General features: G+C 38.9%; 1 protein-coding gene across 1 annotated transcript in view; it reads left to right on the top strand.

Annotated features, from left to right (window-relative positions):
- Positions 1 to 24,320, top strand: part of ak5 (adenylate kinase 5) — a 79,054-nt gene that overhangs the window by 12,570 nt on the left and 42,164 nt on the right. Inside the window, exons 6-7 of the mRNA XM_028593625.1 lie at positions 15,548 to 15,739; positions 23,304 to 23,394. Of these exons, the coding sequence (XP_028449426.1) occupies positions 15,548 to 15,739; positions 23,304 to 23,394 (283 nt within the window). The remainder of the gene's footprint in view (positions 1 to 15,547; positions 15,740 to 23,303; positions 23,395 to 24,320) is intronic.

The following is a 24,320-nucleotide window of genomic DNA, read 5'->3' as shown; positions in this document are numbered from 1 at the left end:
CACGATTATTTTGTAATCATAGCATCTTGAATCAAAATTGAGGAACCTAGAGATCTCTAACTTTCCTTCTGTATATACGTAACATTAAACTACTACTTATCTCCCTATTCACTGCCCTACAGGTGTTTCAATGTGTGATCAACTGGAAAACATGATGTCTTTCTTTTGACATCCACACAAGTTTCAAAGTCCAACACATACAGTGAGCCATTCAGGTAGCGCATGCTACAAGCCAAATATGCAAACCAGTAGGTCACGCACCACACACTGGTCCTGTTATCCCTCAGGTCTTATCTCCCATAGTGTGAGATCTAAGGACGGCAGTGACGGTTGCTCTGTGGTTTGAGTCACACCGCCAGAGTTTGATGTATTTGATATCAAATACTGCACAGCGTCTCAGGATCACTGTCGGGGCATTTAGACTCTTTGACAAGTTGTTAATATTGAATCACTTTCATAAGTTTATCTGAAAGGTTTTGCCGACAAATGAGTGATGTGCAACCATACTTTTAAATTTAACCTAATTACAACAATATTTAAACAAATATTTTTTACTTTAAATTAACCCTCATCCTGGTATAAACTGCAGAAGTATCTTAAATTAGATTACCTTCCAACATTGATACAGTTTAAATTTAGGATAAATTTGAGTACTAAATGCACACGTGATACTATTGAGCGATGCTGGTGATTATGTGGAGATGATTTTTATTTGCCAACTGTTTTTTTTTTCTGTTTTCTGTTGTCTGTTTTTGTTGTATATTTTAAATATGGAACTTTTGTACTGCTGTCTTGGCCAGGACTCCCTTGAAAAAGAGATTCTGAGTCTAACCCTGATCTCTGAGTTGATATACCCTAACATGGGAAACTCTGAGTTTTCGGTTCCAGAACAGCTGATTTGAGTTGGTTCAATCAACTCAGAGTAGGTTCAGTCAGAGTTAAGCGCTTGCACCACCACAATAAAAAGGCAGCATGAATGGAGCCATGATACAATTCACCATGGTAACAACCACAAACAAACTGGTTGGCGGAAATACTCATGCTCATACAGCGAGTTTGAACATGTATTTCGTATAAAAGCAACACAGCGGCTGCTGCAAAAGAGAGAGGATTTGCGTTGGAGAAAATTGCAGCTAGAGTACATGTGTAAGTTCCAATATAGTGTATTAATATCATATTTAATCATAAGTATAATATTACTGGTGAAATGATATTGAACCTATAATCTATTTCATTTAGGTGCAATCCTGCGGGCGAAAAAGAAGGCCTACAAATCCCATTCTGAGGCTGCAGCACCATCATTAACAGAATTATAATTCATAATCTTTTATTTCAAAGGGTTTACATTCACCTGCAATACTGTGGAACTCCTTTTTAATGGCTCTTACTGGTTTGTGTCCAGGGAACACTACAAAAACGTTTAAAACACGTTTCAGAGCGAGTCACATTCTTCTGACGGCGCTTTGCTATACAGTGGCTTTACTAATATGCTCCGCATCACCAATGTTGTAAAGAAAACTGCCATTTGGAAAAAAAGCATAATGCGACACAAATAATCTGCTGGGATGTTAGAGCATGTCCACGATGGGTGACGTTAGTGATATGAGGACGGATAAGGTTATGTAGGCTACATATCTAGATATAGATAGACTGGGAAGAAAAACGATACCGCTAGTAGCCTATCTGAAAATGAAAATGCATCTATAGTCAGGACCTCAATATCATCTCTTGACGTATGTTTAACTCCCTGCAAAGTAATACAGCTTCTTTATCAACAGGATCATCGACAAAAAGAAATGCCATGTTTTGAGAAAAAAATTTTTATAGTCTGCCTAACACAGTTAATGAACCAACCCTGTTTTTTTATTCATGCAGATAACAAACTGCACTAAAATGCGCCTGATACAGACTGAATGAATGAATGATGAAATGAAAGAGCGCTGTGTCAGAGGGAGGAGACTGAGAGAAACTCAAGGTTTATTGAAGAAAACCAGACTCAGTTACCATAGTAACAGACTCTGAGGTTAAGTTACCTCTCTTTCTGAAACGGGCTGGAGTTACCCCTCTCTCTCAAGTTTAAATAACCTCCCTTTCTGAAACAGAAAACCCAGAGTTTCCCCTCATCTCAGGGTTAACGAGTTTTTACTGAATCTGTTACCTACTGAAAGCGTTTTTGTTATAACAAATATAACTTACTGTAGTGTAGATTAAGTTTTAGTTCAGTTCTAAATCAGCAAAATAAATTTCCACATATGGATCCCTGAAGCAAAACCTATAGTATCCATTAGGAGTGTTTGACATTAAAGAGGCCCTTTTTTTAAAGATACTGACTGATGGAGTTTGGTTAATATTGTATTCTCTCATTAATAATTGACTGTGTGGTGTTATGGACTAGATATTATATTTGCTTCTGAAATATGAGCTATAAACCAGTCAGTGTGCTTGCAACATCAGGTTGACTGTCTGATCTTTCGGTTTAATATTTTATGTCAGCATAGACCTGGAGCTCATGCCATTTGTGCTCACAATACCTCAAGTCAGCGTGTTAAAGCTGCTTCTGCTGCTGCTCAACTATTCAACAGTGAAACAACAGTTTTCCATTTCGCTGCCCAGTGAATGCATAGTGTTCCTGAAATGAACAGGTAGTGGCACACTGAGCAAGGACACTTGACTGGCAGACTGGTTCACAGTTTTTGTGTTGTCATGCTTTTGCTCTACTAAAGTGTCCTTGAGCAAGTCTCGTTCTGGATGTTTGGACACATTTCCTGAGGATCAATAAAGCACCTGCCAGTTTTGTAGGACATGAAAACAGAGTTCATTTTCTATGAAGAGTCACATTTACATCATGTAAATTAGCAATGAATGGACGATAAATGACGAAAGGATGTTGTACAAATGTAATTCTGACAACAGAAGCTATGATACAGTATGTATTGTACATACTAAATTGGAGCCCCCTAATGGACGTTTATCCTTTACAGTTGCTTTTAGAAGGATTGATTCTCTTTATCACATTTAAAATCACTTAAGATTTATCAACTTTTAAATGAGCATTAAATTACTTTGAGAGTGGTTGGGGAATAGGTTGGGGTCTATCTGGGTCAGTACGAGTAAAGCTTGGCTTCATAATCTGGTCATTTCAGCTGCATTACAGGGAATGACAGATGACATCAGAGTCTCAAGTCCCATTTAGACAGGATTCATATTTCAGGAGGAATATGTCCCTCTTGCTCACATTTCCCCTTCTCTTTATAAATCCATGGTCTTTCCCCTGTCCTGTGCACGATCACGAATGGAATAATGTTGTGTGGCTTGGTCCAAGCCACTTTGTTTGTTTCCCATTTACAGAGTCAGGGCTGCGTATGAACACTGGATTTGTTTTTCAGAGCACACACAGAACGGACAGCGAGTGTGAGGAGATGTTCGCTAAATTTGATAAAAAGTGTATTGGATTAGTTACAAAGGGGTGGTATGTAATTCATGAGGATGTTTGGCAGAAAAGCAAGTGGCCGTTGTTATATAATTATTTAGTTTGCTTAAATACCATATTACTGATTAATGTGAGTTAAACTCTGGGGATTGTATTCATAGTCCAGTCCCTTCAGGATTTCTTTCTGTTTAATTATTGATCCCCCAAACTTACTTAGTAGTTCTCACTAAATTTCCTGAAATTGGTGTTGTTTTTGCGATAAATTGCTGAACTATTCAAGTAAGATGTGAAAAAAGTTTTTTTTTTTAACCTTTATTTATTCAGGTAAGTCAGTTGAGAGCAATTTCTCATTTGCAATGACAACCTGTCACATTCACACCTGGAAGCTGCCAAAGTCTTATCTGCTGGCCACTGAGGTTAAGGGCCTTGCTCAAGGGAACCTCAGTGGTGGTAACAAGGGAGGGACAAGCAGATTTTATCCTGCTGGTCTGGAGATTGAACCGACACCCTTCTGGTCCCAAGCTCACTTCCTTAACCCCCTAGGCCACCACTGGCCTTTTTAAGAAAAAATATGTTTCAGTAAAAGTAAAACAAGTTTAGAAATTTAGGAAAGACCTGTTTCTGGGCTGTTCTGTCTAGCATGTGCAGTTAACTAGGGAGAATTCAGTCTGTAAGGTAACCTTAGTGCTTTCTACCTTGCTGTGTAGCACAGCTCCATGAATCAAATGATTAGTTTTAAACATAGATTAGATTAGATATGGGCTGCAGGACAAGCGCTGCCTGAGAAGATAGATTTTGGGGAAACATACCCTTTTTTTTTTCGACTATTGCTTGTAAAAGTTGGTCTGATTTTAATCATTTTTGTGAAATGATGTGAAAAATGCAGTGATTGTTAATCTTATAGCAAAAAAGTCAAGAGATTGGTTGAATTTCCATTGATTCTCGCAATAACACTTGTAATTCCTGAGGGACTAGCTAAAATAAGCTAAGCTAATGTGCTAAACTAAGATAAGATAAGCTAAAATAAGCTAAGATAAGACACAATAAGATACGATAAGATAAGCTAAGATAAGATAAAATAAGCAAAGATAAGCTAAGATAAGATATGATAAGATATGATAAGATAAGATAAGCTAAAATAAGCTAAGATAAGCTAACATAAGCTAAGATAGAACCCTATTTATCCTAAGGGAAATTGTTGTGCAGCAGTTGCAGTACAAATGAGGAAAGCAAATATAAAGAGTGCAAATCCATCGATGTGTTTGTTTCCAAGAGAAATGGAGATGTGTTTTGTGGACGTGTCACTTAAGGAAGCATTGTAATAGAGCAAATACCAAACTGTCTACAAACTGCGGCTCCATGTCGGCTCTGAATGGTGATTAAACGTGTTTGTGGGATCCTGCAGGGAAAACCAGATGGGGCTCTCCTGGAGGTACATTTAGTGAAAGTTGGCGTAGCGCTTTATCTCGTCATTTTTCCAGTTAACACATTTGAATGGCTTGTTAATGTAGGCAGCCATGGGCAATTAACTTGATGCTCCAGTCAGTTATGTTACCAAACAGTGCAAAAAGGCAATCTCTGTCTGTTATACTGTATTGTCTTTCTTATTTCACACCCAACTAGTCATATTTTAGTTAGTGGTTTAAACAATTAAATCAGAATCATCCACTGCTGATTTCAACTTCAACTTCAACTTCAACTTTATTTGTGTCCCAGAAGGGCAATTAGGTGTGCAGTAAACACATACAAGATACATAAATACATTCAAGTTTTACACACAGTCCAACTGGAACACAACCGTAACAGTACGAGGACCAATAAATTCCAGTACAAGGTGCATGGATAGCAGCGTCAAAGTAACCTACATAGGGTAGGAAAAGTACATATAACATTGATTTGATGGAGACTAGCATTAACACGCTGTCATTCCTGCAATTAAATGCAGTTTTCTTTGTGCATATTTTTTGTAAACTTTTGCAGCAATTTTTATGTAAATTAGGTTTTCTTTAATTAATTAGGTGTGGTGGGTCTACAGTATCTCTCTTAATAAGCTGCTAAAATGCATTAGTATGGGTCAGATTTGAAAGCTTCCTCAGTGTCCTATGATGACCATAATGCTGGTAAGGAGGAATGTCCCACCCTAAATTCAAGGAAACTAAAGAGGGACCTATAATTTTGGCCTCAGTTCAGTAATGTCAATACCAGTTTTAAATGTAATTTATGGGTGAATAATATGTACATTATTTTCCCACTGAAACTAATTATTCTGTTCCTTTACTTTAATTTATTTTTAGATTACAAATTACCATTGATTTCCTCTACATTTGTGTTTTTTGTATTATAAATAGACTTCTACTGAGTGCTCCAGACACACCTGACTTGTTGCACAGCATACAGGAAAAGGCATTATGCCTGGGTTCTTTTGCTCATCACACTAACCATTGTGGACAACTAACCCTCTCTCATGTCTTTGTTATATTCTCTCATCTCTTCAGTATTTGTAACATTCAAAGACATAATGAGAACTCGTAATATGGTTGCAGCTGTCTAAAGGTCCACCTTGTCTGACACCAGATTCCAGCTACTACACGTTCCCTGTCTGAAAGCTGCACAAGGAACCCAAACAAAGAAACAAGATGATATATGTGGCTGTCTCGTGTGCAGGGAGAGGGATTTCTAAACAGACAATGCCCATACAATCATGCACCACACACTTGATTGATAGAGCTCACAGATGAGCTATTATTATCGTTATTATCAGCAGTTCCAGCTGTTTCAAACATTGAACAGATCAGATGTGATTAAACATACCTTCCCTTTGGTGTCTCCACTTCAGCAGAGGCTGTAAATAGAAAATAAACATAGAATTAGTGACTAACTCACTAGCAGGCATTTCAACATTCAAGGAGCCTGGAAGTCTCAAACTTAATATGTTGCTTCTTCTCATTTTATAATTTGGTAAATTACATTTCGTAATAGATAACCACAGAAATTTGATTCAGCTGAATAGATTTTTTATTGTCACAAGGTTATTTAAATTGTCACATAAAAGGATTGCTAAAAGGGTTGATGATGAGTTTGCAAATGGGCCCCGGGGGTTAGATAAGGACTCGAGGAAGTTCTCTGGAGATGAAATCATGTAGATAACACATAACACATGTATACAGTGTTTATAACCGTGTCCCGGCAACCGCTCAAAAACAGCTCATACAGTCGTTGGTGATTGGACGGGAGCTGATGACCACTCATCACCACTAATGCAGAGATGCAGATGCCCTGGGATTCACAATAGAATTAAGTGACTGGTTATTAAAGTGCCTTTTGTGCAGCTCAGGAGCAAAGAGAGAAAATAAGAGTGGTACAGTATGCTTTGACAAAAAAGATGCCAAGACCTTGTTATGTCAGGGGTTAGACCACTTGTGGCAGTAGATTGAGTGTCTCTCACGCTTTTCAAAATCCTGTTTCTGTAACCCCAGCTTTTGGGGTTTCAGGTTGATTATTAAGTATCTTGGAACATTTTTCTCTGACAGTCCAGGTGAGAGAAGATCTCAGTTGACAATGTTCATACATGCATACATGTTGCCCTAACTTATTAGTGAAGGTTGTTGTATGCAGCCTGGAAAGGAATACCTGCAGACACAGCTCAGCCTTTAAAAAAGTACTCTCAAGCTTGTTTTTCATTAATATTCTCATAAAGAGATGCTACAATTGAACATCAGTCAAAGATTAAACCGTAAAGATTGTTGTTATCTCCTGTAGGGCTTTTGCATTGGATTACTTAATTTTACACAGTATTTTTTGTCTACAATCTGTGTTTTGTAACCAGTGAGGCAAAGGGGCTGTTTTGCAACTCATAACTTTAACCATTTCAGAGGAGAATTTTAGTGCCTCATGACATACAGTTTCAAAGGCGTTTTCAATTCAAATTCAAAATCAGACATTTTGCATGAAAGTGGTCAAGCTTGAATACACATAATTTAAGCACAAACTATTCACCCTGCAGAGCTTCAGTCCACAGAATATGTGTACAGACCTTGAAACAAAATGTTAAATGTGAATGAGTGATTCATAGACATTTCATTTCTAAATGACTTTCAAACAGACTAGATGCTCCCTGAAGTATCATATAATTCATATTCTAGAAGGTTCAGTACTTTATTTTGGATCCCATAGTCCCCAGGACAGTGTGAGCTCTGAGCGATCCTCTGGGGACCCGCAGCATCCATTTTCATCTCATTATTTGCCCTTTACAAGATCACAGCAGCCATCTATGAGCTGCTCCTGTGGGACACCACAACCGCCCTACTCCTCTTTACAGCTGCCCAGAGAGACGTCTATCCCTTCATCATCCCCTCCAGGCTTTTTACCTCTACTCCTGTCCACAACGGAGGTGTCAGTTTATCTACTCATTCCTGTCAATCTACCTGTGTTTTAAAATCCACAACACAGAAAGAAAAAAATCAAGACACAAAATAACGATGAAAATAGTTGTGATACAATGCCAACTGGCCCAAGATTGTGACTGAGTTTGCTCCTTGTAGTTACTAGCAACACACATTACTCATCCATCATAATGGTTATATAAAAAGAGAACAGAACAGAGCAGCAGGTACTTTGCTTTGTATGTTCAGTGTGGATGCCGAAACTCTCTGCATATTCCCCTGTAACATCAGAAAGAAATTAAACATCATGTTTTGATAAGAATTAATTCCAGCATATTGCTAGTGCACATGGTTTCATCTATCTCCTCCTGCGAGACTGGGATTTATAGGTTTACAAGGGGAAGTTGTAAAGACAGTAATGTTATATAATTCTTCTTTTAGCAAGCTTACAAAGCTCTGTTATTACAAAGCATGAAAAGTGTAAAGGTGACATTTACCAAAAAAAGGTTACAGTTGAAGATCGAGTTCATCCTTTATTAGCATCACAGATAAAAGCTTTTCTGGTCACTTTGGGACAAAAATTCATGGATCCAAGTTTAACTAAAATAACTTAAATATGGAATATAAATTTGGATTAGTAGTTAAAGGGATAATCTTTTAATATAAGGCCAATGTTTTGGTACCAGTGGCAGCCTAGAAAGTTGTCAAGATATTCTTGTGAAAATAATTCTGCAACAATTTTGATAATCGATAAATCACTAAAAAAAAGTCATTTTTCCAGCAAAAAAGCCAAACATTTAGCCTGGATACCAGCCGAATTTAGCCCCGCCCACAACATTCGAGTTAGGGAAGTTCACATTCTGACTAGAATCTGAGTAGGACCACGTCAGGCTACCAAACATTAATTCCAACTTCTCAATTGTAAGGATGTACTGCTTTTTGTCTTATGTTTGTACAGTTAGTATAGTAAATTAAAAATATTTGGGGTTTTGTCTGTTGGTTGGACGATAGAAACAATTTAAAGATATCCCCGTGGGCTTCAGGAAATTGTTTAAACAATTAATTGAGAAAATAATCTGCGTGATTATTTGAAAAAAAACTTTGGCACTACATTGAACCAAACTGATTGCTCACACATAATACATGCCCATAGGGCCCAAGTATGTAGAGATGTATGTTTTGTTTAAATTTTGTGTTCACTTTAGTTCTGTTTGGACAAGTAAGGTGAATGCCATTCAAACATTTTTTAAACACAATGAAGATTCTCTTGGGTATTTTATCTGAACCTGTTGGGTTCCTTATCTGAATCGAGGGTCTAAGAGAGGGTGCTGTAAGCCTACAGATTTCGCATTGTTGAATGTGCAATCACTTTCGAACAAAACATTAATTTTAAATGACTTCTTTCTATCACGTGATCTAGACTTTTTATTTGTCACGGAAACTTGGCTGCATGTGGGTGATCTAAGCCCTTTTTAAGCCTCAAAGACTTTTTTCATTGACATTGGTGGGGGTTTAGCGACAATCTTCAAAAATCAAAAGATGTTTTTTTATGCTTTCATAGCTTGTCCTACAGAGATAACCTCCGCTTCTCTGTCTACAGATGAACTAGTTACTCGGTTTAATACCACTGTCACAGATGTTCTTGATATTGTTGCCCCTTTTAAATTGAAGCGACCCAAAGTCAAAGCCCAACCTTGGCTAACAGTGAGACTCGTGCCCTTAGACAAAAGTGTAGAAAAGCAGAGAGGAAATGGAAAAAATATAAACTGCAAGTGTGCTATGAGATACTTAGAGATCACCAGGTATCCTACCAATGCCTTGTCAAAGCATCTAAAGCAAAGATTTTTCTGATATAGCTAAAAATGCACATAGCCCTAAAATTGTTTAGTGCAATAAATACTGCACTAAATTATGCTATTGCACTCCCTGATGCTACGTTTGAAATCACAGAACAATTTTTGAGCTTTATTATCAACAAGGTTGACACTATCAGATCTTGTATTTCACTTACTGATCATGACCCTTCTAAATCAATCCTTTGCCCTGCTTTTCCAAATAGTTTTGTGCCTGTGGCCCTGTCAGCATTGATGGATATTGTATCACACATGAAACCTACCTATTCATCTTCAGATATTGTCCCCTCTCATCTTTTGAAAGAAGTATTTGATACTATTGGTCCCAGCCTCTTGTCTGTAATAAATCGCTCTCTTATGAATTGGACAGTCACATCTAGCTTTTAACATGCTGTGGTTCAGCCTCTAATTAAAAAACCCAACCTTGACCCTACTGATTGTAACAGCTTCAGGCCTATTTCTAAAATATCGTTTATGTCAAAGATTTTGGAGAAAGTTGTTCTTGCTCAGCGCTCTTCATTTTTAAGTGAAAATAATGTCTTGGACAATTTTCAGTCTGGTTTCACAGTACACGATAGCACAGAAACAGCACTTCTTAAAGTGCTAAATGATTTGTTGTTGTTCGGTGACGGAGGAAATTGAGCTATCTTACTCTTGCTGGACCTTAGTCCTGAATTTGACACTGTTGATCATGCCATCTTTTTGGATCGCCTTCAGCATAGGAGCATATCCAGGCTGTTGCTCTACAGTGGTTCAATTCTTATGTAAAAAAATAGAACCTTTTCTGTTGAAATTGGAAATACCTCCTCCTTTTCGACAGCGATTACATGCGGTGTACCTCAAGGTTTGATTTTAGGGCCAATTTTATTCTCTTTGTACATGCTCCCATTGGGCTCCATTCTTCACAAACATAACATATCTTATCACTGTTATGCTGATGACACACAGCTGTACCTGCCTCTAAAACACATAATACCAACTATTTAAAGTCCCTTTTTCACTGCCTGAAAGACATTAAGTGCTGGATGGCTAAAAACTGTCTCCAACTTAATGAGAGTAAGACAGAAGTCATGTTGTTTGTCCCCCAAATTCAGTTGAAGAACTTTCGAAAAACTATTGCTAAGCTAAAATCCTTCCTCTGTCGTAAAGACTATTCATGCTCTTATTGTATTCCGGGATTTGCCAATCATCTTTATCACGCCTGCAGCTTGTCCAGAATGCGGCTGCTAGATTGTTGACTGGTACCAGAAGGAGGGATCATATCTCCCCGATACTGTCTTCTCTTCACTGGTTACCGGTGAAATATAGAATCGATTTTGAGGTAATGTTACTTGTTTTTAAGGCATTACATCGATTGGTCCATTTATATATTGCTGATCTCATTACCCTACATCACTCCCCCAGGAACCTAAGATCAACTAATATCCTTTTAGCTATTCCACAGTCTCGGATGAAAACAAAGGGTGATCATGCCTTATGCCCCGAGACTCAGTAACAAACTTCCCATTCATATTAGATCCTCCTCTACTGCCAAGATCTTTAAAGGTCCCATGTCATGAAAATTTCACTTTATGAGGTTTTTTAACATTAATATGCATTCCCCCAGCCTGCCTATGGTCCCCCAGTGGCTAGAAATGGCGATAGTTGTAAACCGAGCCCTGGGTATCCTGCTCTGCCTTTGAGAAAATGAAAGCTCAGATGGGCCGATCTGGAATCTTGCTCCTTATGAGGTCATGAGGAGCAAGGTCACCTCCCCTTTCTCTGCTTTGCCCAGAGAATTTGGCCCACCCATGAGAGAGAGGCATCATGGCTTTCAAACGAGCAAAGTGTCAGTTGGTCAAGGCCACACCCCCACTCTCCACCTTGCCCCCCCTCCCCCTCAATAGCTACAGACACATAAATGGCACATACTAAGGAAAGCTCATTGTGGGATTGGCTCTAGTGGCTGTAATTCTGCACCAAGGCTGAATGTCGGGAAAGAGACTTCAGATACAGTATTAGGGAAACACTAAGGTCTATATAAAAGCATCCAAAGAGCACCATGTCACGGGACCTTTAAAACACATTTTTATTCTTTGGCGTATGATTTAGTTTAGGGACATTTGTATAGATTTGTGTTGTTTGTATGATGTTCATTGTGTCTATATTTGCATTGTCTTCCTTTGTTTTTATAACATAATATAACTTTGTACAGCACTTTGTTCAGCCTAGGTTGGTTTTAAATGAGCTCTATAAATAAATTTTCTTGACTTGACTTGACTTGACTTGACTAAAGATTGTAAAGCCTCTTGAAGTAAATTTGTGATTGTGATATATAAATAAAAGTGACTTGTTCTCCATGAGAACTGCTGGATGGCGGATGAAGCGGAAACAACCCTAGAACGCTCCAGTTCATGGAGACAGATGGAGACGACTGGATAGCTCACTTGGTAGAGCATGCACCCATATATAGAGGTTTACTCCTCAACTCAGCGGCTCTGGGTTTGACTCTGACCTGCAGCCCTTTGCTGCATGTCATTCCCCCTCTCTCTCCCCTTTCATGTCTTCATCTGTCCTATGAAAATAAAGGCCTAAAATGCCCAAAAAAATTACCTTAAAAAAAGAAAAGAAAGGCAGAGCAGAATGTAATGAACCAAAGGCAAACAGTAGAGTGTACTGATGCCCAAAATCAGCTGTTTGTTCATGCACAGTAGTTTTAACTAGTATAAATAAGATCAAAATCACAGGAAAGAGTCCATCATGATTAACTTAAGTTTGAACAGCTGGAGTAAGTTCGCTGTTTTGAAGAATGTTTTATCTCTTATCTTATACAAGGCCTTGTTTACCAAACCAAATACAAAACTTGGTACGAAAAGTTTTACATAGTGGTTCCCACCAAAAAAAAATAAGCCATATGAGTGAATGTGTCAGATAAATAGTATACAACAGCTATACTTTGTAAGTGACAGTATCGGTATCATCTAGCTTATATTTAGCTTCGTAAAAGAGGTTGCAGCAGAACAGGAAGCCACAGCATTTCCCTGCTTAAATCTCCTTTAACAGAACATCCGTAAAAGGGTATTAGCTGTCGTATTAGCTGCCTGCTTACGCATCTTTTTTAAAGGTGTGTGTGTGTGTGTGTGTGTGTGTGTGTGTGTGTGTATCTGTGTGTGTGTGTGTGTGTGTGTGTGTGTGTGTGTGTGTGTGTGTGTGTGTGTGTGTGTGTGTGTGTGTGTGCGTGCACGTGTTGGTTGGAGAGGAAGCCTACCACATGCTTCCTGGCCTTTGATCAAGAGAGATTGCATCACTGACAGCGCTGCCGGCATTAAAACTGAAAATATACATACTGAGAAAAAAACAGGGCTCTGGGTGTGGGTCAGATCAAATGTGCAATTAATCTAACAAACAGGAAAACAAACAACAGAGTATGACTAGTAATAAACCACTCTTAAAGCTTCTTATTGAGGGAAAGTTCCCGGTGGTGGTTAGCTGGGGGACTAGTTGTCAAGTTCAAGATGAGAGTATTTTACACTCTTTCCTCTTTCTAAAACCACTGGAGGCGCCTCACCTTAGAGAGGTCAGAGCCATAGAAACCAAGTTATTTCCCTTTGATGCTGCTTTGCATTAGAGAACAGCATCCTTCACTGATCTTTAAATAGCCAGCGCACACGTCAGCCTGTTTACTCCATGTACTCGTTGGTTACTAAGGAATGTTTTTGTGCATTGGACTTTTGTAGAACAGAAGCGGTCAAGCTCGTTGTCGTTTCACAAATTAAATCTCTACTCAGGCCTTAGTCAGTGTTGTTGCCTGACCTGTTCCTTTAAATTAGAAAAGCTAATGTTTATTTGCTTGCTATTATGCATTGGCAACATGCCTCTCATAGTTATTACATAGTCTCCTGATTGCAGTAATTTGAGCTGAACGATAGGACTTTGCTCAGAACTTGATTCTTAATGGGCACACAGCAGTCCATCCATCCATCCATCTTCGTCCGCTTATCCGGTGTCGGGTCGCGGGGGGAGCAGCTCCAGCAGGGGACCCCAAACTTCCCTTTCCCGAGCAACATTAACCAGCTCCGACTGGGGATCCCGGCGTTCCCAGGCCAGGTTGGAGATATAATCCCTCCACCTAGTCCTGGGTCTTCCCCGAGGCCTCCTCCCAGCTGGACGTGCCTGGAACACCTCCCTAGGGAAGCGCCCAGGGGGCATCCTTACCAGATGCCCGAACCACCTCAACTGGCTCCTTTCGACGCAAAGGAGCAGCGGCTCTACTCCGAGCTCCTCACGGATGACTGAGCTTCTCACCCTATCTCTAAGGGAGACGCCAGCCACCCTCCTGAGGAAACCCATTTCGGCCGCTTGTACCCTGGATCTCGTTCTTTCGGTCATGACCCAGCCTTCATGACCATAGGTGAGGGTAGGAACGAAAACTGACCGGTAGATCGAGAGCTTTGCCTTCTGGCTCAGCTCTCTTTTCGTCACAACGATGCGATAGATTGGGCACACAGCAGTTACAATTCCTTTTAGTTTATCCTGATTACAAATACATATAGTCCCCGCACACAAGCATTTTTTCAGAGGCATTCTTATGTCAGATTTGTCAACGTGTAATCGAGCTTCGGAAAAAAAAACATGCCTGATTGCATATTATCTTTTACAAAATGTAGTAAAGCTGCACTTGTCAATTTTCTTATATCAACAATAGATCAAAATACTATGTGTGTGAAGGGGGTTGCTCATAGTGAAGAACCCAGAAGTAATTATTACGGGACTCCTGTTTTGGTTTTATGGTCCGCAACCACCGTTTTGATTGGAAGTCTCACTGCTCTCATCAGCATTGTATCCACCAGAAAAAGCTCTTAAAACTGACTCTCCGATCTGCTGAGCAACAAACTGCAGACAGACACAGTTGGTAACGAGTGAACACAGTGGAAATTTCCCTCAGGAGTTTGTAGAGAACAAAACATAAGTAGAAGATAGCAATATATGACAGGTAGCCTGAAAAACATGAATGCTAATGTTTTTACCTGCCTCCAAGTGACAACAAATCAATGAAATGATGCAGCTTCAAATGTTGGTATATAATTAACACCTTGGTTGTTTTAGAACTAAATTAAATATGTGCAGCAGAGCAGGAAGTAAAACACAAAACAAAAAATAAACCCAGCAATAATAATGTATATGATAACAAATCATCATTTACTGTAAATTGTTATGGTTGTGGCAGCCATAGCAACAATAAATAATGAGTAACCACTTTATTCACTTGTGCAGATGTTATCAGGGAATGATGCATCTTGAGCTGTTGAATTGCACTTAGTAACTGGCTCCTCTTCACGTCTGATCTCTAAATAGAAAAAGCCCGCACAAGTTATCACACCTGTAATGTCCTTTGCGGTTACTCATGTTACAAAAAACAAACTTTCCTCTGAACATCTACAATCTTAATCTCTCCATTAAAGAAAGAAAATCTGTATGCAAGTGGCAGGTAATAATGTTTAGCATCATCCTATTTGACTCATTATCCCCGCCTGTTTTAAAATTGTATCAGTGGAGTGAGCAGCTGCAGGGTTATTTCCAAGGCTTCAACCTTAAATCTCCTTGGCATTGATTCAATTCAGTGAAATTCAGGTGATGGACTTGCTTAAAAATTCAAAACCTGCGGTAAAAAAAATACATATCCAATCTCTTTAGACCTTAATGAGAATGAAGTATTTATTCTAGTGGGAATTGCAGTTTTGACATTTTGCCCTGAGTACATTGAATTTAAAATTGAGACGGACCCTGAGCTGATTCCTCAGTTTGCAGCTCTGAGACCGAGCCTTCTCAGGGTCAGATGAAGGTTTATCAGAGTGGTTAAGGTTTAGCTGTAATTTTTCACACGTCTTTTTCTCTCCTGGTAGATCTGCACTCCAGACCTGGTGGTGTTCCTGGCCTGCACTAACCACCGTTTGAAGGAGAGGCTGCAGAAACGAGCCGAGCAGCAGGGACGACCAGACGACAACCCTAAGGCCATCGACCGCCGCCTGACCAACTTCAAGCAAAACACCATTCCTCTGGTCAAATACTTCCAGGAGAGGGGCCTTATTGTTACGGTAAGTCGTGTGGAATGTCTGTGTGTTTGCATTAAAGAGAAAGACAGAGAGAATATTAGAAGATATTACACAGTACAGGCCAAAAGTTTGGACACACCTTCTCATTCAATGTGTTTCTTTATTTTCATGACTATTTACATTGTAGATTCTCACTGAAGGCATCAAAACTATGAATGAACACATATGGAATTATGTACTTAACAAAAAAGTGTGAAATAACTGAAAACATGTCTTATATTTTAGATTCCTCAAAGTAGCCACCCTTTGCTTTTTTTGATAACTCTGCAAACCCTTGGTGTTCTCTCAATGAGCTTCATGAGGTAGTCACCTGAAATGGTTTTCACTTCACAGGTGTGCTTTGTCAGGGTTAATTAGTGGAAGTTTTTCCCTTATTAATAAAAAAAGCAAAGGGTGGCTACTTTGAAGAATCTAAAATATAAGACATGTTTTCAGTTATTTCAAACTTTTTTGTTAAGTACATAATTCCATATGTGTTCATTCATAGTTTTGATTCCTTCGTTGAGAATCTACAATGTAAATAGTCATGAAAATAAAAAGGAAACGCATTGAATGAGAAGGTGTGTCCAAACTTTTGGCCTGTACTGTACATGCACATGCATGTTTATTTTCCTAAAGCAGCCCATTGTCTCTTTAAATGACAGCCATATTGAAGGATTCAGAGCATGATTTACATCTAATTGTAACCTTCAGTACCAACACAGGAAGTGGTGACAGGAAGTAAGGGTGTGGAGGGGTGTTTGGAAAGTCCAGGGCCACGTTCAGCCCAGACAAAACGTAGCAACACTTTTTTTAAACTGAAACAGGGTTGAACACCCTGTTGTGTGCGCAAGCGCTCAGCCTTTTTTTACCACGAGTTTACAGACACATCTCTGCTGATTGGGTATCACCTGTGACACAGCCGATAAACGAGAGACACAGCCGATAAACGAGAGACACACCCACCAAACGAGAGAAAACATATCTCAAAACAGTTGCTACCGAAGCTACCGAAATGGTGGATGCAGCTCCAAAGTAAAATGCAAATTATAGTGAGGTGAACGCCAAGCAGACAAAGCTTGTTCCAAAATCTGGGGTTAGCTTTCACTTTCGCTGTCATACGTGGTGCTGCATGTGGTACACTGTACATGTTGGACTGTAGTTGCCATATGCTGATATTGTAGAAATTAATTATTTTAAAATGTTGACATCCTGGTAGCCTAGTGGTAAAAACACATAACATTTAACTGCAACATCCTGAATCCAATTCCAGCCTGAGGACTTTGATGCATATCATACCGCTCTCTCTTTAACCTTGTTTCTTCTTCAGTCTCTACACAATCAACTATCTAGTAAATGGTGGAAATACACCCATCTGTAATCAATAATCAAAAATGTCATTTAACATAATCTGCAGTTTTGTAGAATCATTCAGTATTAACAATCTGTCTAAAGGTGTGTGCCAGTAAGCATGTTAACATAATCAAAGATATATATCGAAGATATTCTGGTGCAGAGGGGCATTGAGGTACCCTTGGGTTTGTGTGAGGCAGGTGCTAATAAAGCTATTGGCTCGTGGCTGCCTCTTCAATCTTATTGATCTGTCTGAGCCTCAGCGCAGCATGGTCTTCCTCGCAGCAGAGGGAAAACTGAATAACCAATCCAATGTGAGAAACAGATTTGTTGTGCATGCTATTAGATTGGTGTCTCGGGGCAACCTAAAATCAAGTGTTACGGGATCATTTCTAGTAGATCTCACATTAACATTAGAAATAATAGAGCCCTGTCTTGTTCCCCTTCCAAGAGCAAAATATTCAGAAATTAACCCATTAGTTTGCACTGCAGCCTCTGGGCTTATACAGCACCTTAATTCACTTTATAAAAATGCTGCCAAACCCATACATTTCCAAAATGAAAAACATATCAAATTCCTTTTTCAACACCAAGGTAAATAGCAGCTATTGAGGATTGTCTATCAGCTACAGACCATGCAATATTAATGAGGCGCCTGATATTATCTGACAAGTTATGCCCCGAATAAACCCCACCTGATCAGGATGAGTTGGAAAAGTAATAACCTTATTTAATCTATTTGCCAACATTTTTTAAATAATGTTAACGTCTAACTGCATTAGGGAGATTGGGCAGTAATTCTTACAGTCTCCTGGGTCTTTACCTTTTTTAGGAACCAAAGTTATCAAAGCCTGCCTAAATGTTGGTGGCAGTGTGCCCTTCTCCAGGGCTTCTCTATATACCTTTAACAGAAGTGGAGCCAGTTCAGTTGCAAAACTCTTAAGGCCCTGGGGCCTTACCCACAGGTAGGGCCCCCATTACCTCTTTAATTTCCTCTATAGTTAAATCCGCATCAAGGAGTTCTCTTTGCGCTTCTGTCAGTTTGGGAAGCCCAAATGGCACTTTGAAGAAACACATTTCTTCATCAGTAAAGGTAGATAATGACCTACAGAGATCAGAGTGAAAGCCAATTCCCTCGGTTTTATATATCTAGGTAGTAATTTTCCTGCTTTGTCTCCCAATTCAAAACAATGTTGTCTTGCCCTGAATAAATTGAATTCAGCCTTTTGAGGAAAGAACATTATTATATTGGTATTTTAATTGAGTCTTGTTTCTCAGGCCATCCTGTGACATTCTTTGCTTAATCTCCGTTTCAGTGTGTTTTACTTTCTAATTCTAACAGTGCTTTAGCACTATTCCTCTTATCAGATGCCCTCCAGAAGTCAGAGCAGTTTATATGGCAGTGCTTTCTTTAGCTTTCTGTGGTCGATGCATTAAGAGTAAAAGTGAAATTGCATTTAATGACTCTGGCACTCCAGACGCATTTACACAAATTAAATCTTTTATTGCAGCAACCTGTATTTCCTCCTGTGTGATATCCTATTTCTTTAGGTATATTGCCTTTTTATATTCTGCTTACTGTTTCAGGTTCCTGATTAGCTGACGCCTAAATGACCAGCTAGTCTTCCCTATTATGCATTTTCTCATCAATTATTATGATTATTATTTTCTCAATCAATCGATTAATCCTTTGGTCTATAAAATGTCAGAAAATGGAAATAAATGTCCATCACAATTTCCCAGGATGTTGTCTTCGAGTGTCTTGCTTTGTCTGAGCAGCAATCCAAAAACAATCATCATCATATCAAGACGAAGACAACAAGCAAATATTCACATTTTAGAACTTGAAATCAGTGGAATTTATGGCTTTTTTACTAGAAGTTGATCCATTAATTAATTAATAATTCATTAATTATGTAATTAATTCAATAACCTTTAACCTTAATTATCAAAGTTTTTGCAGATGAATCTTCTGTTGATCAATTAACTGACTGACTCAGGTATTATTAAAAAAGGTATGCTTATGTTTGACAACTGGTTGAACCGAGAGTTTAGCCATCTGTCAAAGCTTTGTAAATTGTAAGTTGAAGATATCTTGATGTTGTGCGTCCATTATATATATTATAGACAACAATAACACCTCCAAAAAAAAACAGGCGAGAAAAATTGGAAAAGCCACATCAACAGTTGTTTTTGCAATACATAAGTGTTTTATGGGGTGTTTTTTTTCCGTTAATGCTGGCAGGAATGTACAAATCACAAATGTATTACCAGACCTGCGTGGGTGCTGAGTTGCAGTTTATGCTTTTCTCACATTGAGTTGTCCTTATTCAAAGCTAGACAGTTAGATTACAGTTTTATAAACAACAAGAAACAATACAGAAATGAAGAAAATAAATAATATTTAAAGCTCCTTAAACATCCAATATCCGTGTGGCCGGGTTAGCTAGGCGCACATAGGCCACAGGTTTGACTCCGACCTGCAGCCCTGCTGCATGTCATTCCCCCTCTCTCTCCCCTTTCATGTCTTCATTTGTCCTGTCAAAATAAAGGACCAAAAATGCCCAAAAAATAATCTTAAAAAAAAAACATCCAATATCCCTGACATGTACAGTATATATTTGGTGCGTTGGGTTTTTGTAATAAACACCTTGGGTATAACCAATTTCCTCTCGTGTAACCTGTGAATGAAAGAAGTCTGCAGTCCTCACTCCAGACCTTTCTTCTCGCTTGTCTAATCCTCCATGCAATTGCAACAAAAGACGACAAAGGTTGGCTCAGTCTAAAAGACCCACTCATGAGAAATGATGCAGGGAAAAACTTATCTTTATAAATCTATTCTGTATTAACAGTAGATGTGTGGAGGATGGTACAGTAAGTTGAAAGTGATTGCTTTGTTTCCACCAACACTTAGAGAAGTGTGCCTTGGGCTTCTAAACTACAAGTTATGTTTTATTGCACAATAGGACTTTTAGAACCTTGAGTGCATCGTGTTTGAGAAAACTTTCCAATAAGACTACAAAGTATGATCGTTATCTACATGGTAGGATTATATTTCCAATAGTCTGTCTACTACCAGCACAAATTGCTCATTGTGATTGCCATGGTCTACATTTGTGCGTAGATTGAGACATTATTATACATCATTATTTTTGAGCCGTAGACAAAGTTTGGGATTTGTGACATTTAGATTTTTATGCGGGAAAAGTGATGATAATGTACGAATGAGGGTCTGTTCTTTGCATTTAGGATGACTCGACTTATCAAACACACACACAAACACAATGAAGCCTAACAGGAAATTGCAGTGAAGGAGAGATAATAGTTTGTTGTATTAAAGCCGTCCTGTCATTCTAGAAAAAAAGACCAAACTAATGAGGTACTCTCTGAGTGAGCTCAGCTCCAGCTTCCTTCCCACATGCTGTGAGATACCACACAAATATAATAAACAAAAGACACCTCGCTTTCTGGGAGTCTTATCTCTCCGGGGAAGGTTACAAGGTATTTGTTCCTGGAACATGAATAAGACACTGGCAAATAACTGAATAAAGGTTTTGGGTCTTTTGTTAAAATCTATTTATAGCCTATTATATTCATATCTTTTTGCATCTCTCCTGTTTTGTGTGTCCTCTTCAGAGACCAACAACATTGAGCATTGAACATATTGTTGTGGTGTACTGGAGGAAGCTCTTTTTCCAATTATTTTTAGCTCAACATCAACTCAATTAGATGATCAAACAGAAAACACTGAATGCACCATACTTCCTTTCTTCCTGAAAAGAGTTGCAAAGTTTAAAAAAAGGAGCTGCCATCTCAAAGCTTTGTCTGCTTCCTTTAATCTACTTCTCATCTCCTCTTTAAGATCTTTGACATGGAGGATGAGGGATTTTATTTCGCTTCCCGCGGTCAATGGATAATTATTCATCACAAGCATGCACTTCGGTCCCCTGTAGGGTTCCACCTTTTATTTGGTCATTTTTAGGCCTTTATTTCTGACAGGACAGCTTTAGACATGAAAGGGGAGAGATGGAAGGGGAACGACATGCAGCAAAAGGCCCCAGGCCGGAACCGAACCCGAACCTGCGGCCGCTGCATTGAGGACTAAGCCTCCGTACATGGGCGCGCGCTCCACCAGGTGAGCTACCCAGGCGCCCACGGCAGAAGACACAATTGCCTTTCGATTTTAAGATGATTTATTTCAGGGAGGGGCTTAATGTATTTGTGGACTGTTTCAAAATCCTAATCACTCCACAGATAATTTACCAAATACAGTACATATATGTAAGGGGACATGACATGACATGACTTTTTTTTTCTTGTGCGCACAAGATACTTTCAGGTGTGCACGAGATATTTTCTGGTGCGCATGCAAAAGTATCTCCTGCTCACAAGAAACCAATCTGAGGCTAGCAAACATAACAAAAGTCATGTTATGTGGCTAAAGTTAATATTTCACATTCACAGCGTGAAATCAGTTAACAGTTGCCTTATCGTCTTCAAGTTTGTTGATGACACTATCAGGTACATTTTGTTGCGTTTTTTTAAGAAGATGAATACCTCCTCCTTGGCAGCCATTTTGACTGCTACTCACGCAACGTTTTTCACGGCCAAATTTGGAGTTTATCAAAAACGTTATCCAGAGCAGATGAATCTGGAAATCCCGAAAAAACTGAGCCTTTTTTTGGAAAATTACGATGTAGGCCTGCTTAGATGCTGTTGCAAGCTGCATAGCAGGACAGCTCTCTATCGCCTCTGCCTCCCTTTCTGCAAGCAATCAATAAATAAAGTTAAAGTTTGGAAAAACAACATAGGTGTTAGGTATTACCAGTGGAAAAGCACAGACAAAAAACAGAAATACAGAAATCAAGTTAAATAATAATTGAAACTGATCTAATCTTGGTAGAAAACTGTGTTCAGAGGTGCAGGACGGCTCCCGCGACTCCGTTTCATGTTTTGGGCCTGCCCCAGCCTTTGTGCTTTCTGAGAGGCAATATCTGGATCTCTAAGTAAAGCATACGGTATCACTATTGATGTGTAACTCATTACTGCCTTGTTTGGTTTTAAGGCTCAGCGTGGATACAGCATTAGTTTTGTTTATTGTTAATAAACCTAATAAAAGGAGACTGGTGCACTTTGCTTTCTAATATGAACACGCTATGCTGCACAGTAGAGCTTTTCTCAAAAAAAGTGAAAGCTCCTAATCTGCCCTTGATTAGTGACACTTTCTCTGAAGAGTCTCAGACAGCTGCTTGTAAATTTAGATGGATTATACGGAGCATCTCTGTTCAAGTGGGAACAGTTTTTGGTTATAAAGACGCTGCAGCGTGACAGCAGTAATTTTTCTCTGCTGATGATGCCGGACGCATCAAGAGGTCTGATGGGTTTCTGAATGCCTGGCTCTTCGGGGGAATCCTCACTTTGATCCTCTCTGTTCCTCTTCTGCTGCTGGACTCGCTGGGCTTCAGGCTCAGGGGACTCTCCCACTCAGTAGACAGCAGACACTGGTGCCTTTTTTTAGGTTGTTACCATGGAAACCCCTAGGAGGAAGCTAGTTGTTGGTTGTGGGTTATCCTTATCCTACTTTTTGCCGTTTGACCTCCACTCCCACAGCTGACATTCATTCCTTTCTCTGTTTAAGTTTCAGGTCGAGAAACAGAGCAGTTATGTCCAGTCTGGTTTTTTTTTTTAAATCTGTTATGTATATGCACAAGGTCGCCTGCTTCTTGTCATCGTCCCTGATTAGAGCAGAGGGACGGCCAAAAAGCAGATTAGGGAAGAGAAGCCTTCTTCAATCAGCTTCTAGCTCACTAACAAACCAGATTCTTCACGGTCAATTTACGAGTGCTGTACGTGCAAAGGAAGACAGCCGGCCTCTGAATAATCTGAAAGACTGATTGACACAGAAGGGAGGCTAATTAATCAAGTGTTATGAAATTTTCCAGTGTGTGTTGAATACAAAATGACCCTGAGTGTATAGTTCAAGGCATCAGAGCTCATTTCTTATGTTTTGGTCTTTTAATGAGTCTCATTCTGGATGTCACAGCAGCTTAACGGACTGAGCATGTCCGTTTGTGTTTGTGATGTTGGAAGTTCAGGTCATGACTTCTGTCTATCTGTCATTTCTGTCAAGCAGAAATAATTAAATATCAAAAAGTTAACTTATTAATTGTGAACAAAGCAACAAGATAATTTTTTTGTTTGTTCTCTTTTTCAGTTGGATGCTGACCGGGACGAGGAGGAGGTCTTCTGTGACATCAGCATGACTTTGGACAACAAGCTGTTTCCCTCCAAAGAGCCGGCAGCCGGTGAGATAAACACTTATTTTATAAAACTGTGAGACAGCAAGAGATTTTTTTATGGTCAGACACCTTTAAAAACTGCTAAACTAAATATTAGCTTCAGTTTAAGATTATTTTGACCTATAAATGGATTAAATTAGGTAAATTACAGTATTTGAAATTACATTAAATTAGGTCACTCCTAATTACTCTTTCCTAATCAAGACACATATTGTGGTACACTACACAAGGATGGATTATTGGGAACAAAAGGGTAGGGTACTTATTGTCTTGGTTTTATAAAAATGATTGTGGGATATTTAATAACAGTGGCAAGGAAGTGACGTGGCAGGTGAACAGACCTTTAGTCTTAGTTGGTATTAAGTAATAATAATAATAAGTAATTAAAACTAGCCGTAACTTTACTTGCAACATCATTCAAGTAAAGGCATCAATAATGATAATATAATATAATAATGTATTAATTTATAATATAATTTAATGGGCAATTCTGAATAATGATAATTTTTACTTTTTGTACTTAAAGGAAATGTGACGCTAATAATTTTACTTGAGTAAAAGTTGGAATGCAGGACTTATTACTGTAACAGAGTATTTCTGTGCTCAAGTAAAATACCGAAGTACTTCTTCCACCACTGTGTAAATGGTAATAAATGTTAGATAGCTACACGAGGCAGTCAGCATTAGATAAAATGTTCCCAGAGGGACATGTTTGTTATGGCCAAATCATCAATAATAAAGAACACATTATGTAAGACTGTGTTACATGTTTACTTATGTGTGTATTTGTATGTATAACGTTGTAAAATGTATTCAGTATCAGTAGCTACTAACTAAATGATGAAATGTAATGCAATAGATATGCATCAAAATACAGTCACAGCAAAGAACATGCAGGTGTTATTGCTTTTTAAGAGCTGCATGTGTTCATT

Source organism: Perca flavescens, chromosome 12, assembly GCF_004354835.1.
Source record: "Perca flavescens isolate YP-PL-M2 chromosome 12, PFLA_1.0, whole genome shotgun sequence".
Classification (NCBI taxonomy): domain Eukaryota; kingdom Metazoa; phylum Chordata; class Actinopteri; order Perciformes; family Percidae; genus Perca; species Perca flavescens.
The sequence above is the reverse complement of the archived record's forward strand: the minus strand, read 5'-3'. Positions and strand labels throughout refer to the sequence as shown.